Consider the following 15432-nt stretch of genomic DNA (forward strand, 5'->3'; position numbering starts at 1 on the left):
AAGCCCAGGTGGCCTGGCCCATCATAGAAACACCAATGATTAATTCAAGAGGTTGGCGCCCTCTGTCACACACACACACACACACACACACACACACACACACACACACACACACACACACACACACACACACACACACACACACACACACACACACACACACACACACACACACACACACACACACACACACACACACACACACACACACACACACACACACACACACACACACACACACACACACACACACACACACACACACACACACACCTCCGACTAGTGTTGTGATTAATATTGGAGGAGCTCCAGCCTTTACTCACTGTTTATACTACTGTTATGTTGCTGGATGGAAACACATCCAGTAAACACATCCAAATAAAAAAAAGCTGGAAGACTTTACTTTTCCATCTTATGAAACAGTTAAAAAGTCCTTTGATTGGCTGTTTCTGTGCATCCAATAATAAGCAGCTGCTCCATTGAGCTTCTACTGAAATAACCTGTACTCACCGCAGGCCCACATGTCCACCGGCTTGCCGTAGGGGTCTTTCCTCAGCACCTCTGGAGACAGGTACCCGGGTGTCCCAGCGAAACCTTCAGACACAAACACAGTAAAACAGTAAAACGTTAAAACATTAAAACCATCCGTCCTCTGCACGTCGCTTGTCGCCCGTGAATTTCACGAGCCGAGGTTTACGAGCTCCACCAGACAAACACTTCTAACCCTGACCTCCAGACATCCCTGCGCCCCCGCCCGGACTATAATCCTAGTTACAAATTTCCTGGACCTGCTGCCTCTGAGTCTGGCTGCCTGTCGGAGCCTCTGGGCGCTGGGACCTGGTCTAGTAGTAGAATCAGAACAGGAGGTGAACCGGTTCCCGATGAGGCTGGAGCTTTGGGATCGGACCAATTATTTCTGCTCCACAGGGAAAAGGCGAAGGAGAAGTAGGCCTGATATCCAGCCTAGAGCCAGCAGCTGTGGAACAACCACTCCCCTCAGACAGGTGAGTGGGAACAGCGCTCCGGATGATTAAATAGATCAACGGGTTGATATTGGTTTTAAAGAAACACAAAACTAGGACAAAAAAAAAATCTGACACAAGGACAAGTACAAGAATAACTTACAGGTGTGTGATACAACTATTTGATTGATTGATTTCAATTTTTTCTGTGGTTACCTACGGTCACGCTGCCACTGAACGTAAAAAATGGCGATGCAACATGGCAGCCTCGGTTCGGTGCGTTGCCCCCTTGTATATTTGTAACGACTTGTAACAACTGATTCTAAGGTACGAGAAAGCTTTCATTTGTATGCGGGTGTGATTCGACTATAATGAAATACGTATTTATGAAAGCAATATTTGATTTTTGCTAATAGAAAGCCAAATAAGTTACATACTGGGGCTTTAAAGACGCTGTTTACAAACGAAAATCTAATTTCTTTTTAACTTAGGTAATAATGTTATGGAGCAGTCTGCACTTCCCTAAACTTCCGTAGTTTGTTATTGTGTCTGAAATCTCAAAACAACAATGACAAAAATCTGATATCCATAACGACAAATTTTGCTTTGTTTTTTGGGTTGCTATATTATCTAGAGTGAGTTACTTAGTCATTTATTTATTTGAGTTATGATATCACATTCATCAAAAAAATGTATATTAATGAACAAACTTTAAAACGGCCGAGTAAAAAACACAACTGCAGCTGACAACTATTCTATCAGTGACACATTTCATCAAAATGTCTTCGTTGAAATGGAAAATACCAAAACTTGACTTGACAACTCTGAGTGAGGGTCGTGTGTACTCACCGAACCAGGCCTGTTGCTCTCCCTGCACTTCAATGGCCAGGCCGAAATCTGCCAGTTTGACCGCCGCCCCCTTCAGCTTGCTGGCCAGTAGCAGGTTCTCTGGCTGGAGCGAAGGGACACAGAGATAAAGCAGTTTAGTATAGTTGAGTGCGGCGTCACTTATAAAAGGGATCAAAATGGAAGATAAACATGTAGGTTACTGGTTTAGTTAGAGAAAGCTTAGTGAGGCTCCTACAGGCAGGGGGGTTGAGGACGTAAGGCCATGCTGGAGTTAGAGTGGAGCAGCTGTCTGGTCTACGTTAGTGATTTCTGTTATTTCTTTACACCATGATACAATGATGTGGTGGTGTTGTATTATACCACTGAAGAGGAGGAGGTGGGAAAATGAAGGAACATGAAAACAGCATCGGGTTGAAAGTACAGGACAAACTTGTGCATCAATGGACACCAATGAGCCGGGTGGACGATGGAGTCCATCATTATCTTATTGTGGTTATTGACTGGTTTTTTTTGCCTCTGTGTAAAATAATCATGATTTTGGACAAATAACAATGAGTAAAATGTAAAAAATATGGTTAACTTGAAAGAGCAGATCTTGCTTTTGTATATAATCCCAATTATATTTTACATTTCCTCATTTATCCCATGTGTTTATCGAAAGTTATTTACAAACTAGGGACATTTAATTTAGTCTTTAAAATGTCTTGAGCTTGTGTGAACTCCTACACTTTCATAGCTTAATACTGTCCTTTAGGAAATATCTCAGGGAGGGAGGTAGGTAGGTAAAAGCTTTAATGCCCCCGCGGAGCAATTTTGGTTTGCAGCCAAATCTTCCCTGTTCACTTGATCCCCTGCACTACAGTTTGTTGCTGCACTGTATAAAGTGTTTCCATGAGTGCATTAAAGTTATGGTGCACAGAAACGTGGTCAGGATTGTATCACCCTGAGAAAACCCTGACAATTGATGCTTTTGCTGATTTTTTCCAAAGCTGTTTGCTCAAACAAGAAGGAAAAATGCTTCTAGAGCCAATCACATATTTTCCCTTTTACAGACGATCAGATCATTTATATTAGCAATTTCACTTGAGCATTCTCTGTAGATCTGGAGCTGTGATGTGAATCCAAGTCCAAATCTACAGAACAAATGGATGCTCCAGTAGAAAAACCATTTAGTCAAGACTTAATGCTCCTCATTCACTGTCTACACACAGTCAAGGTGAATTAAATTGTTACATTTGTACACAACCAAATCTTCTATAGTCTTAGGAGTAGGTTTGTTACCTTTAATTGTCAGTGTGAGCTATTTTTAGAACAGCGGAGCAGAGCCGCAAGCAACAGAGTTGCAGAGGTAAATTCATGCAAAACCGCTGATGCGCGTTCCCGTCGGGGGCAGTTTTTCAACGAGCAGTCTCTGCATTTACCTCTAAAACAACTCTGTCTTGTAACGTTCTGTTATTATCTCATAGCGTGGTGAATGTGCAGGTCACAACTTGTCCACCAGAGCGTTTTGGAGTTGTTGGATTGTGTATTTGATGAGGGAAACCAAGAAATCCCATGAGCCTCCGTTGCGTAGCTCCGAGCAGCTCGCCGCTCTGCTCCGCCGTTCTAGAAATAGCTTGCACCGACAATTAAAGGTAATGAACCTACTGCTATGACTATAGGGATTATGGCAATGGGCCAATTTGCCAAAATGTTGAACTATCACTTTAACACTTGTTCTACATATCCATAGAGGTCCGGATCAGACTTGTTTCAGCTTTCAGTCAATGTATTTACTGATAATCTAGTGAAATCAATTTCATCAGTAACTGTGTGTATTCCAGGTTGTTGAGCAGTGAGATGTGAGAATTCACAGTTGTGCGATTCAGAACAGCATGCGGTAATCAGACGTCTGAAGAGGAGGAGGAGGAGGAGGAGGGGAGGGGGTAAACGGCAGAAGGGACACCAGTATGGAGGGTGAAGAGTTGGAGTCGATGCATTCACAGGCTTCATGTGGTCACTGCAAACACTTCACACACCTCAGGTCTCTTCACTTATCGCACCAGACCCCGACCCTGTTTAACTTTACCTCATCTAATTTTGTGACTCTGCCCAACTCAGAGTCACGAAGCAGAGAGAGTCACTGCAGCTGTGTTTGTTTGGGTCTGGGGCTAAAAAAACATCACTCATTTCCTGCAGGAAAATGTAAAGTGAGTCACAGCTGGTACGACACCACGGCCCAGACAGACAGACAGGGGAGTCCACTCTGTTGCCGAGTGTCAGAGTTGTGTTAGATGCATTGCTGACAGTTTTGTGCGAAAACCACGGTGACAAAGCGTTTTGCATTTGCTATTTTTGCTCCCGTCTCCATGACATCAACCTTCCGAGGCTCTTGGGAAATGTAGTATTTTAGAGCCATCTGGTGTTGCCGACTGCCAGAAAACACATTTCTCAGAGGCTGAAATCATTCAAACATAAACCGACAGGACCTACAGAGAGTAGTGGTATATGTTGGACAACACTATTGATCAGTAAAGGATCAGAAACAGTGCTTCCTCACACTTTGTTGTATTATCTCATGGAGTGTGATGTTCTGATCACTGACAGGAACAATAATAAAACTGTGGTGCACTAAACGACCGTTCCCAACAGGATGTGATCAAGTGCTTCACAGCCTGGCCTCACAGATGGGACTGTATGGGAGGAAGGTGCTCAGTGTGTTTCACCACTGCTGCTGCCTCTTTTGCTTCTTTCTCTTCATTTTTTACAAATCACTTAAAACCTACACTTTTAATTACAACCTGATGTGAACATGCAGCTCAACGGTCGAACTTTCTAAGAAACACTCAAACTATTTCTCTGATGACAACAAATGGGACGAGGCTGAGACGGGAGGGGGTTTCCCACAGATTGAATGCGAGGTGGCCAAAAAGTAATTTTCCGAAAAGTTATATCTGATTTTCTTATATGTATAAGTTGGACTGCACATCTAGACCACTAGGGGAAATCAAAGGGAACTGCTGGATCATCAAAAAGCCAGTTATCCAGGGTGCTCAGACTTCCAAGTTTGGAAGTTTTTATTAGAGAGCTGGTTCTGTTGTGGGACACAGTATATTCAGTTCTATCTAATGATCAGTTGAAGAAAACCATGTGTACAAAGTTCAGCTGATATCAGAGGATGAAGAGTTGCGCTCTCTGTGTTTAACAGCTGTGATTAGAGTCATAACTTAGATACAATCACTGACCTGTTGAACTGGCCTGGTGGTTCTGTTACAGTCTGAGGGACGACTACTGTTACTGACAAATACGACTGTGCCCAGAGGGAATGAGCCAGTTTTAGATTTACTGGCATTTCAATACAACAAATAAGGAACATTAAAGTAAGACAGGCAATGTTGAACCTGTTGGCTGCATGCAAGTTTTTTTTTTTGTTACTATGAGTGAAGAAGAGTGTGTTTACCTCTGGCTGCCTTTTCTCATTTAATAACATAATTGCTAAAAAGCTTTTTTTTTTTTTTTGGAAGAAAACCTATTTCCATCTATTTGTAGATGGAATTTAAAAGCCAACATTTTTTTTATAAACAACAATTATCCATTCAATAAAACTTACAAAAATGTTTGTGTAGTTATCAATTGTAGCTTTTCAGACTGGAAAAAACAAATCTAAACAAAATCAAACAGGATCCAGGCTACATTAGCTGCTACTAGCATAGCATGGCAGGATTTACAACCAAACAGTGTGTGAGATACCCGACCTACATTACCCACAATGCAACACACTGACGCCCTGGTCAAGCTGAAACTTTAGCAGGTCAGCAGCTGTTCTGTGTCCAGGCTCTTCACATTAACTCTGACACTTTACAACACACACAGGTGTAAACATATGTGCGTGTTTGTGTTTATATTTGTTTCCTGTTCCTGATGTGGAGAGATGAAATCCCACCACGGACACGGCTCTTCCCTCCACAGAGCCTCTGCTCTGCTGCTTGCATGTTTGTTTTGGATGTATTTGTTTTCTCTTTATTCCTGCACTGAGCCGTGGCAGCTGCCTAGCAACGGCCAATCACGTCGCAGAGATAGTAGTGCAGTCTGCAAATGCAAACTGCGAGCTGATTATTGCTGAAGGTAAACCAAACCTGAGACACACCCGCTTCATTTGATTGGCAAATCAGTGCTTTGGAGGGGCAGAGTTAGAGACGTAAACAAGACCTCAGCCGACTCATCATCAGGTCAACAGTTAATGATACCACTAACGGCTGTATCTATATATAGCTCATACGGTATACACTTCGTACAGAAGCCATTTACAATATGACATTAAAACTATTACACCATAAAGCTATGGACAACGATCCGTCCTTAAGGGCTCCAGACTGATGTTTTTGTTCTGTAAACTGTCCCACCACTAAAATCTGAGTTACCAGAGACACCGAGCTGCACCTGCTGCTCTCTTCCCCATCTGACAAACTTTTATTATAAGACCATTTTTCTTTTGTCTTGCCATATTCTCTTAAAGGAAAGGTTGGAGATCTTATTCTGGAGCATTTTTTTTACTAAATTGCTTGAAAAACTCTTCACACCCCGATTGCAACCATTTAATTGAATGCTTTTTCACAAAAATGAAAAAAGTCAGTCACCTGACAAGCCTGTAAAAACACCATCTAATCATGTTGAACGCCACATTCAAGTCAGACGTCAAACGTGCGAAAAAGCTGGCGGAAAGTTAGCGGCATTCCCTCGGAAAGTTACCCAATGGAATCCCAATGTGAGCAATGCAGCTTTCCGCAATATTGTTGCGTGTAAACCCAACGCTAAACAGCATTGCGTGTTCCTGCACTCTGGAGGTGTGGCTTCAGAAAAAAGTCTGAGGAAAGGGGCTTGGACTTTTGAATTGTGTATTTTCAAAACGTAGCCTGCTCAAACAGTTTTTCCAGGATCTCCCACCCAACCTTTAAAGCTACAGCTGGTAAGTCTACGAAATACCGGGCCTTTGTCGGAAATCTCAGAGAAAATATGACTAATCAACTGTTGCCAACTGTACCTTTAACTTCTTCTGTTCTTCTTTGAATTACAACTGCATTTAATTTCTAACAGATAGACAGCATTTCCTCTTTGATGTAGCTTTGACTTAACTTTATTTCTCTACTCTATTAATACCTCTAACTAACCTCTAATGGATCAGATTTCATTTTGTGTTTGCTGCCATCTTGCGGAAACCATTAATAAAACACACAAACCCCTCATTTACATGCTGCTGTTCCGATCTATCATCATCTACGCAATTATTCTTCATCGACCACCTGAAAATCGTACACCAACCAAATGCGAGGTACGTTGCAATCATAGACTGTAAAAAGAATGGACGTAGCGTCCGTAACGTCACCCATTGGTTTTTCGGGAGTCGTTTTTGTGACTCAAATATGGCGGCCTGGACAGCGCCATGTTGGATTGGCCGGCCGAGAACCGCCGAGAACCCGCCCACTGGCCTCGAAGCAGCTGTCCACGGAGCTGCTCGGGCCTGTCACTCAACATTTCCGCGCCCTAATTGGCCAGAGTTTTAACCTAATAACAGTAAAACGGTAGAGTTTAAAAAAAATTCACCCCCCTCAGAGTGTGTGCGGGGGTAGAAACTATCGATTGAGAAAAAAAAAACGTTCTGACACCAGGCTTTTAACATGTTTACTGAGGATGTAAAATCGGCGATTTTAACATGGGGGTCTATGGGGAATGCTCCCTTCTGACACCAGCCCCCAGAGGAAGCCGGGGGGATTGCAGTTTTTTGAACGCGGAAGTGAGCTTCACTTCTCAGATCCACAACTGCCCCCTTGGTTGCAATGCACACCCAGTTTAGTATCTTTATATGGGATCTTAGTAAATCAGACCCTCAGGGCCGGTGCAGCTGCAGGTTTCTTGTTCCAACCAATCAAGAGCACAAAGTTTGACCAATCAGCTGTCTAAAGATTGAGTCAAGTCATTGAGATTGAGTCAGTAGATGAGTCAATGGCACTGCTGCTGCTGCTGCTTGGTTTGGAACAAAAACCTGCAGCCACACCGGCCCTTTGTGGAAAAGTTTGGACATGCCCGCCTTAAATGGACCGTCTTCTCTGAGGACATGTGAAGCTCATGTTTTCTCATTGCAGACAAAGAAGGACAGGACAGTGACCACATGTTGCAGGGGTGGGACACTAGGAGCTTGGGCTCACTGGTTTACGGCGCGTGTTACTTACCTTGAGGTCGCGGTGGACCACGCCCATCTGGTGGCAGTGGAGCACAGCTTCTAGGATCTGCTGAATGCAATGACTACATGCAAACACCAGGGAGCCATGGGTTAGTGACAAGCTACCATTCACTGTCTGAGGCTGTGAGCATGCTTTGACACTGAGGGGAGCTGCTGGCCGTGTTGCTGGTTGTGGTTGGGGGGGAGGACTGTGCCTCCTCCTCCAGAAACCACAATCATGGGGGAAATTTAGTAAAAAATGGCCCATTAACTCGACAGCAAGTGTTTTTCTTTTCTGCCACAGTCACACTTGTGTTCACTGTGACAGGTAAAGGAAAAAAATAAAGAACGACTGCAATTATGTCATCATCATCATCATCATCATCATCATCATCATGGACTAGTCACGCAACACGACCAGGTCTCTGGCTGAGTCTCAAAACAGAAGTGGTGTTAGCTCGCGGCCAGCTGGAGACCAGACCCTGGGCCAGAGAGGAGGAAGCTGTGGAGCTGAAGGAAGATGTGGTTTCACTATGAGGCAGAGAGACAGAGGGCACCAGTGTTGAACCATGGGCACTTTCACTTCCCTAAAACTACTTTATACTTTCTGCACGACCGTGGAGCGACTGACCTCAGGTTTACGATAAACAGTCTGTGGCAGATCACAGCTGAATGACGTGAGGTTTTGGTGTTAAAATTATCACTTGGTTTAAAGGTGGTTTTGTGGTTGAAAACCAATAGAGTGTTTTCAGTCTTTATGTTCTCTATGTGTGGTGAGTCCTCTGAATGTAACAACCAGAGTCCATTGTGGTGGACGGTCACACTATCATCATTTAAAGTTACACTAAAAGACCTCTGGAGTCTGTCCACTCAATCCAGATGTGTGTAGCCGCCAATTTAGCATTTCTTCCATACACATATAACTACACTGTCTCTATCAATGAATGTAACAATGACCCTTATTGTTGTATTGTAGTAACTGTGGGCTTCATTTTGATATTTTTTTCTATGGAAATTAGATCAGATTACTACAGAACTTATTACTTCACAAATGTATTTTCATTTCTTCTCTTTTTTTAACTTGTCTTAAAGGAACAGTCTCACAAGATATTAACAAAATAAGCTTAACTTACTTTTATCAGTCTTTAAATCTCTATAAATAGGTGCTGTTGCTCTTATTTAATGTTAGACTGACTTACACCTGTAACACAAGTGTAACTGGTTCATGTATAGGCCTCATACTCATTAACAATTTAAATTAAAATAGGCTTGTGGAGAAGCTGCTGGTTCAAACACTGATGCTTTTTGTCATTTAACATAATTTGGTATCAAATTATTTCAAATCTGTGTTTTCGTATCAAACCAATCAAATCTAGGCTCAGAAACTCCCTCTCTAAATCTTGGCTCTCCTCTGGTCCTCCTCGTCTCCCGGGCCTCGGCCTCCCAGCGGCCCGGTCACAGCATGGTTCTGGACAGATGCTACATGCACTTTGTGCCCTGGCATACAGGAGAGGCGGGTCAAGATGAGATCTGCCGGCTCCTCCGGCGCCACCATCGCACCACAACCACCGAGGACCTCCCCTCCTCCGGCCCACCTGCCCACGGCGACCTGGAGCTGGCGGGTATTTGAACACCCCAGTCACGGCCGTGTGCGAGGAGGGCGTCTGGTCGAGGAGGAGGAGGAGGAGGGCGGAGGTTGTGGAGGTGGTGGTTCTTGGGAGGAGGCGGCATTCTGTGAGAGGTTAATTGGTCGATTGATCAGGCAGTGGAGGAGCGAGGCAAGGTGCCGCAGGCGGGACAGGCCCGTGTCTTTTTTTTGCCGTTACTGGCGTCACTTACTAACCTTTAGGTCCCTGTGCACTATGCCATTTATGTGGCAATGATTTACACTTTCTAGAATCTGCTGTATGCAGTGACTGTAGAGGAGAGAGAGACCAGACGAGAAGCAGAAAGGAGAGGAAGAACAGATAAAACGTCAGGAAACAGAGGAACAGGCGGACACCACAACACGTCAGGTACAGTAACAACACTTGATTTTTTTTTTTTTTTTTAACAGAGGAACTGGTTTAAAGGAACAGTTCAGCACCAGAGGATCAGGTCTGTTTGCCTGGATCAGCAGAAAGACCTGCTACAGGGAAACAGCAAACTTAGCTCTGTCCAAAGTTTAATTGACACCTTTAAAACTGCCTCAGTGCCAAACTTAAAGGGAGCTGAACCAAGACGGTAAAAAAAAAACACTTGAGGCAGCGGAGACTAGTGAGAGGTGAACAATACACTGTTGTATAAAGTTACGCGAACGTCATCACTTAAGAAACAACTGGTTTCCTTCATCACTCACCTGTTTGACAAGATTTAAACCATGGAAACATCCTCTGCAGTTTGGTTTACACCATTAAGCTAAGAGTGAACTGTTGTGAACAAGCTATACAAACATGCTATTAAGCAGAAGTCTAATTGCATAAAATTTTCATTTCAATTGCATGTTGTGCACTAGTTATGTGACTCACGAGGCTGTAGAGGTGTTGATCAGTGTTTGTTTGAACTCCGGAGAGAAGCTATTGAGCTGTTTCCTTGTCTCCTGTTTAGAACTTTTGCTTTAAGTGAAGCTAGACTAATCAGTCCCATATGTGATATCGATATTCACAGATGACCCTAGGGCAGGAGGTACATTGTTGAACTGTTCCTTTAAGCCATTTAACACAGAGCAATATACACAGGACACATGCGTCCTAATCAATCAGAACCTCACTGATCTTAATGTAAAACTTACTGTCTACCAATCAGTGAAAAATCCACCGCAAAATACAACCAATAACCTTAAATTATATAAATCTGCATTTAAATGAACATCAGAAGAGCTGGAGATGCTCCATCAACCCAAAGACGGACTTCAACCCAACTGCATGAACAAGCTTTTGGGACAGAGCTGCTTTTCTTTACAAAAATCTGCTTCTTTTTTGAGTTGATTTTTTATAAACAAGAGAGCAGGGGGAACTGGGAAAGTCCATAAACAAAGCACACAGGTAGACCAGGAAATGTAGAAAGAGGATTTGGTCCATAAAAGGCAGAAAGAAGACAGAACAACAGACCACACCTGTCCAAAGAGGAGTGGTTATGCTAAATATTTACAATATACATTGGTGATTGGTCGCAAATTAAGGATTTGCATTGATTTGAATGCATTAATCGTTTGGTAGTGTGTCTGTTCAGTCCGTCTTTATGCTGCCAGTTATTGGGTTTGACTTCACACTTGTAGAACGAGTCAGACATATCAACACAGCAGAGCTTCATACTGACCTGGCATCGGCTTCGCTGTAGTACTCCCTGGCAACGATGTCCTCAAACAGCTCGCCGCCTGTAACTCTGGAGAGGGACAGAACAGAACGACAAACATCAACTGAAAGACAAAAGACCGGGTGTCTGTAACAGATCGTGGCGGTTCTGGAGACGATCCAGCACCCCCACCACCTTGGACTGGTTACCTAGTCCATTAGATCACCGATCAACCTTGTGACAACCTTTGGACTGTGAGGAGAAGCTGGAGAACCCAACCCCATTGGGTTCCTCCAATGAAAAGGCCTGGGAATCAAACCCTGAACCTTCTGGCTGTGAGTCAACGATGACGACTGCATTTATTTTCAGAGCGACGACGTTGTGCTCTTGAGTGGTGAGATCGTTCTGGAGATATATTCCAGCAGATGTGGTCATATGGTGCGTGGGCATTCATTCATCTGGGGGTCGGCTCCCCCGGTGACTCACTGCCCAGACTGTTTGTCCAAGTAACACCAACTGGACTTAACGGCAACACAACCAAGTGCAGTAATAACAGAGCACTCAGTATTATGATGTGACTCAGCTGCTGGAGCTCGGACAGGGACAAGTTCATGTCCTGTAAATCTTAAGACAGTGAATCAAGGAGCTGAAAAACCAGGATTCACTGCGTTTCATTTCGTGCCACAGCTAAAAGTTTATATCGCTGAGGTTCAGATATTTGACCACCTTTTTTTAGTGGATGTGTGTATTCATGGCTCCAGCTTTCTACAGTCTGGGGTGATGATGATGATGATGTCGATGTCATCAGGGTTGCCTTGGCTTTGGTTCAAAAACAACAAAGCTGCAGAACCAGACAGGAGAAGCGTTGAACAAAGAGCTGCACTACTAGAAGGGAAGGCTCCAGTATTTTTCTGAAACTTTACACCGGGGGCTTAAAGGTCAGGAGCTCCGACTCTTTCTGGTTCAGACAAAGAGAGACGACCTGAGAACACGAAACGTCAGAGAGAAACCAGACGAACCACAATCACTGCTGTGATCAACAGGAGCTGCCAAACTACTGAACTCAACAGGCTTGTTAAAAACCACTGCATGACCACACATGATCAAACTGCAGACTCTGCACTTGTAGCATTTTGCATTTTCCTAGTCTTCTCAACCCTTAACGACAATTACCGCATTCACCCAGTCACTTATAGAAAGTCTTAGGGTGTATTCAGACCTGTGGCTCGTTCGCTTTGTTCCGATTCACGGGCTAAAACGATGCAATTGTTGCATTTTTCTTTTGGGTCGTTTGTGTTAACAAGGTAACAGTCTCGAACGGTCCAAAGCTGTAAACAAATACCATCCAACCAACTCCTCTGTCATTGGTCAGAAATCTTACCCAGAAGGAGGAAGATGAGGTTACCCGGGAAATACAAAAACCATGGAATAGAGGTCTCAATGGGCCTGAAAGTTAAAACCCGACCCGCCTGACCCTCTACGTTCTGAGTCATTTGTATATATTTTCGGCAAAAACTCAACCCGAACCTGGCCAAAAAAAAAAGGAAGCCGACCCGAGTCATCCTAGGTATACATTTTCGGCCAATCTCGGTCCATTGAAAACCATGGATCATCAGCAGCGCGTTGTGTCGGTTGCTGAGTCGATTACGTTCTCGCTGCAAACGAACTGTTCCAGGGCTTGAATGGAAACGAGCCGAGACCTACCCCTTCTTTGCGATCTTGGTCCGCTTGTTTTATCCCACATCAAAGCATGATTGTATGAAACAAACTGATTTTTGGGGTTAAACGCTCTCTGTTCTGGAACAACTGCTTAAAACGGGCCAGGTCCTAAGACACCCTTACAGTGATGGATGAGGAGCACTTCAGGGTTCAGTATCTTGGACCTCCAGACTCCGTAATACACCTAAGTAAGGGCTTTATTATCCACAAACCACTCTCTGTTGGACTTGCAAGCTCCAGAGCAGTGGAGGCTACGCTGAGGAAACTGACCCTCACGTGTAAACTCAGCGGTGTTTCCCCTTTAAGTGTGAAAAACAGTCTTAAAAGTGGGTCAGTGGAACAGTTTCCCCCAAAACAAGGAGAGTGACTTGAATGATATTTTAAGGGAAAAAACCTTTTCCGTGGTTGTTGGAAAACATGACCATGCAGAGTCTCCGGGGTTTTCACCCTCCATTAAACTCCCATGCAACTTTAAATTTAGTGTAGAGACTAATTCAGTAGTAAAAGTCGAGGGCTGCAGTGTTGGTGTTTCCAGGGAAATGACCCAAACATGAATGGATTAGACTTTCCTCCAGTCCTGTTGCTCTCTTAATCTGTTTCTTTTCACCTGACTCTATAAGATAAGGCTTCAAAAAAACACATGCACCTCTTTCTTAGGAACATTTTTCTGTGTAAACACCCTCCAACCTTTTTACAGCTCCATGTCAAATTAAACTCGGCGTCAAGAAAAATGTTGAAGTGATTTCCCTTCGAGCTGCTGCAGACAATAGATGACAAGGACACAGGAGAGAGGAGGAATGAAGGAAACGCTGAGCTGTGGAGGGCGAAAGGGAGAGAGGGAGAGAAGGAGGGGGTTCGGGTTTTTCTTGGCCAGGTGGAGCGACTTCCTGGAGTTTTCACTTGTTGCCAGGCAACCTCTACGACACTCGAGGGAAGTGACTGCACCCGGGGCCAAGAAATAACTGTGTCCTAATTTGAAGGGGGCTAACATGCTCGAGAGGTTGCGTTCAAGGACCAGTTGCATCACAGTGGAGCGACTGGACTATCTAATGTTTCAAATGTAAGAGGACTTTTACTTTTTTTTTTTAGATAAATCTGCGGAAATCATCTGATATTGTCCTGATGATCCACAAGTATCTGTGTGGTGAGTGAGCACATGGCGTTTTGGTGACAGATGGAGCAAAGAGGAGGCAAAAAAACACAACACTACGTCTAATCTCCCATGATGCCTCAGAGACAGGGCCTTTCCCTCAGCATGATGTGAATGTGTGTCACTGTGTGTAGTAATGCGAAGCATAAAAAGTCCTGAACTCACAAGTCAAAGACCAGGTAGTGGAATCCCTCCTCTGATATACTGTCATGGAGACGCACTGTGAAGGAGACGACAACAACACACAAGTTATTTCATTATATAAAAAAAAACATTTCAGTCGGTTCCCATGTCAATTATTATCAACACTTTATAAACTTAAAAAAAAACAAAGATTTTCAGGCTCTGCTGCTGGATTCAGCTTTGGTGTACTGGTGTATTGTTTTCAGCTTGTTCATCCACCCATCTCAAGTCTGATGGACACCATAACTCTGTAACACCCTAACAGGACGTCTTCATATTTGGACGGATTCAAGGATGAACTCATTTGATTTCAACAGAGCTCAAAGGCCACAGGTCAAGGTCATATTTGTAGCCTTGTAAATGCAAAATCTCTGTAAAACCTTGAGGGAATTTCGTCAAAACCATCCAAATCCTTCACAGATTCGATTTTGGTGTACTCTGGTGGACTGGTTTTGTCCTCATCTAGTGTATCAAACAACTGGACCCCATGTGAGGGAGTATCTATTTATAAAGAGCTCTTTCATGTCGTGCTGTTAACTAACCACCTCTTAACGCTGCCTCTGTCAAACACAAATTACTATGTTTCACCCAAAAGCAGCTTTGGTTCAGTTGTGCTAATACACATGGAAAACCAAACCAAATAACCCCCTATCATCCACTCATGTCATTTACACTGAAAGTAAAAAAGGGACCGATGTGGCCCCTGTGGCTCCTACAGTAAGAGAGAGTGTTGGTGTTTGATGGACTCAGTAATCACCCTGTACTGTAGACTTTTCCACACATTGCTGCTTTGCCGTAAACAACCTTCACCAATCCCGACCTGTAGGTGGCGGGTCCAACCTCCACCATGTCACTACTGACCACAGGACTGAAAACCTCCTGCTGTCAATCTGACCTAACGGGATAGTTCAACATTTTGGCAAATTGGCCCATTGCCATATAATCTCTATAGTCATAGCAGTAGGTTCATTACCTTTAATTGTCGGTGCAAGCTATTTTTGGAACGGCGGAGCAGAGCCATGAGCTGCTCAGAGCTACACTACAGAGGCTAATGGGATTTCTTGGTTTTCCTCATCAAACTCAAACAAAGTCACAACTTG

General features: G+C 43.8%; 1 protein-coding gene across 2 annotated transcripts in view; it reads right to left on the minus strand.

Moving 5' to 3' along the window:
• The window catches only part of camk2d1 (calcium/calmodulin-dependent protein kinase (CaM kinase) II delta 1), a gene marked incomplete at its 3' end in the record, with an annotated part of 71292 nt that overhangs the window by 18316 nt on the left and 37544 nt on the right, over window positions 1-15432 (minus strand). The window contains exons 4-8 of one of the 2 annotated variants that reach the window (XM_083992689.1): window positions 14315-14369; window positions 11305-11370; window positions 8018-8090; window positions 1812-1914; window positions 511-594 (exon numbers count right to left, since the gene is read on the minus strand). In XM_083992689.1, coding sequence (XP_083848815.1) covers window positions 511-594; window positions 1812-1914; window positions 8018-8090; window positions 11305-11370; window positions 14315-14369 — 381 coding nt within the window. Of the gene's footprint in view, window positions 1-510; window positions 595-1811; window positions 1915-8017; window positions 8091-9850; window positions 9924-11304; window positions 11371-14314; window positions 14370-15432 lie in introns of both variants that reach the window. The other variant, XM_083992690.1, reaches the window with a different exon arrangement.

The sequence above is a fragment of the Trachurus trachurus genome (genome assembly GCF_905171665.1).
Source record: "Trachurus trachurus genome assembly, chromosome: 18".
In the NCBI taxonomy this organism is placed as follows: Eukaryota; Metazoa; Chordata; class Actinopteri; order Carangiformes; family Carangidae; genus Trachurus; species Trachurus trachurus.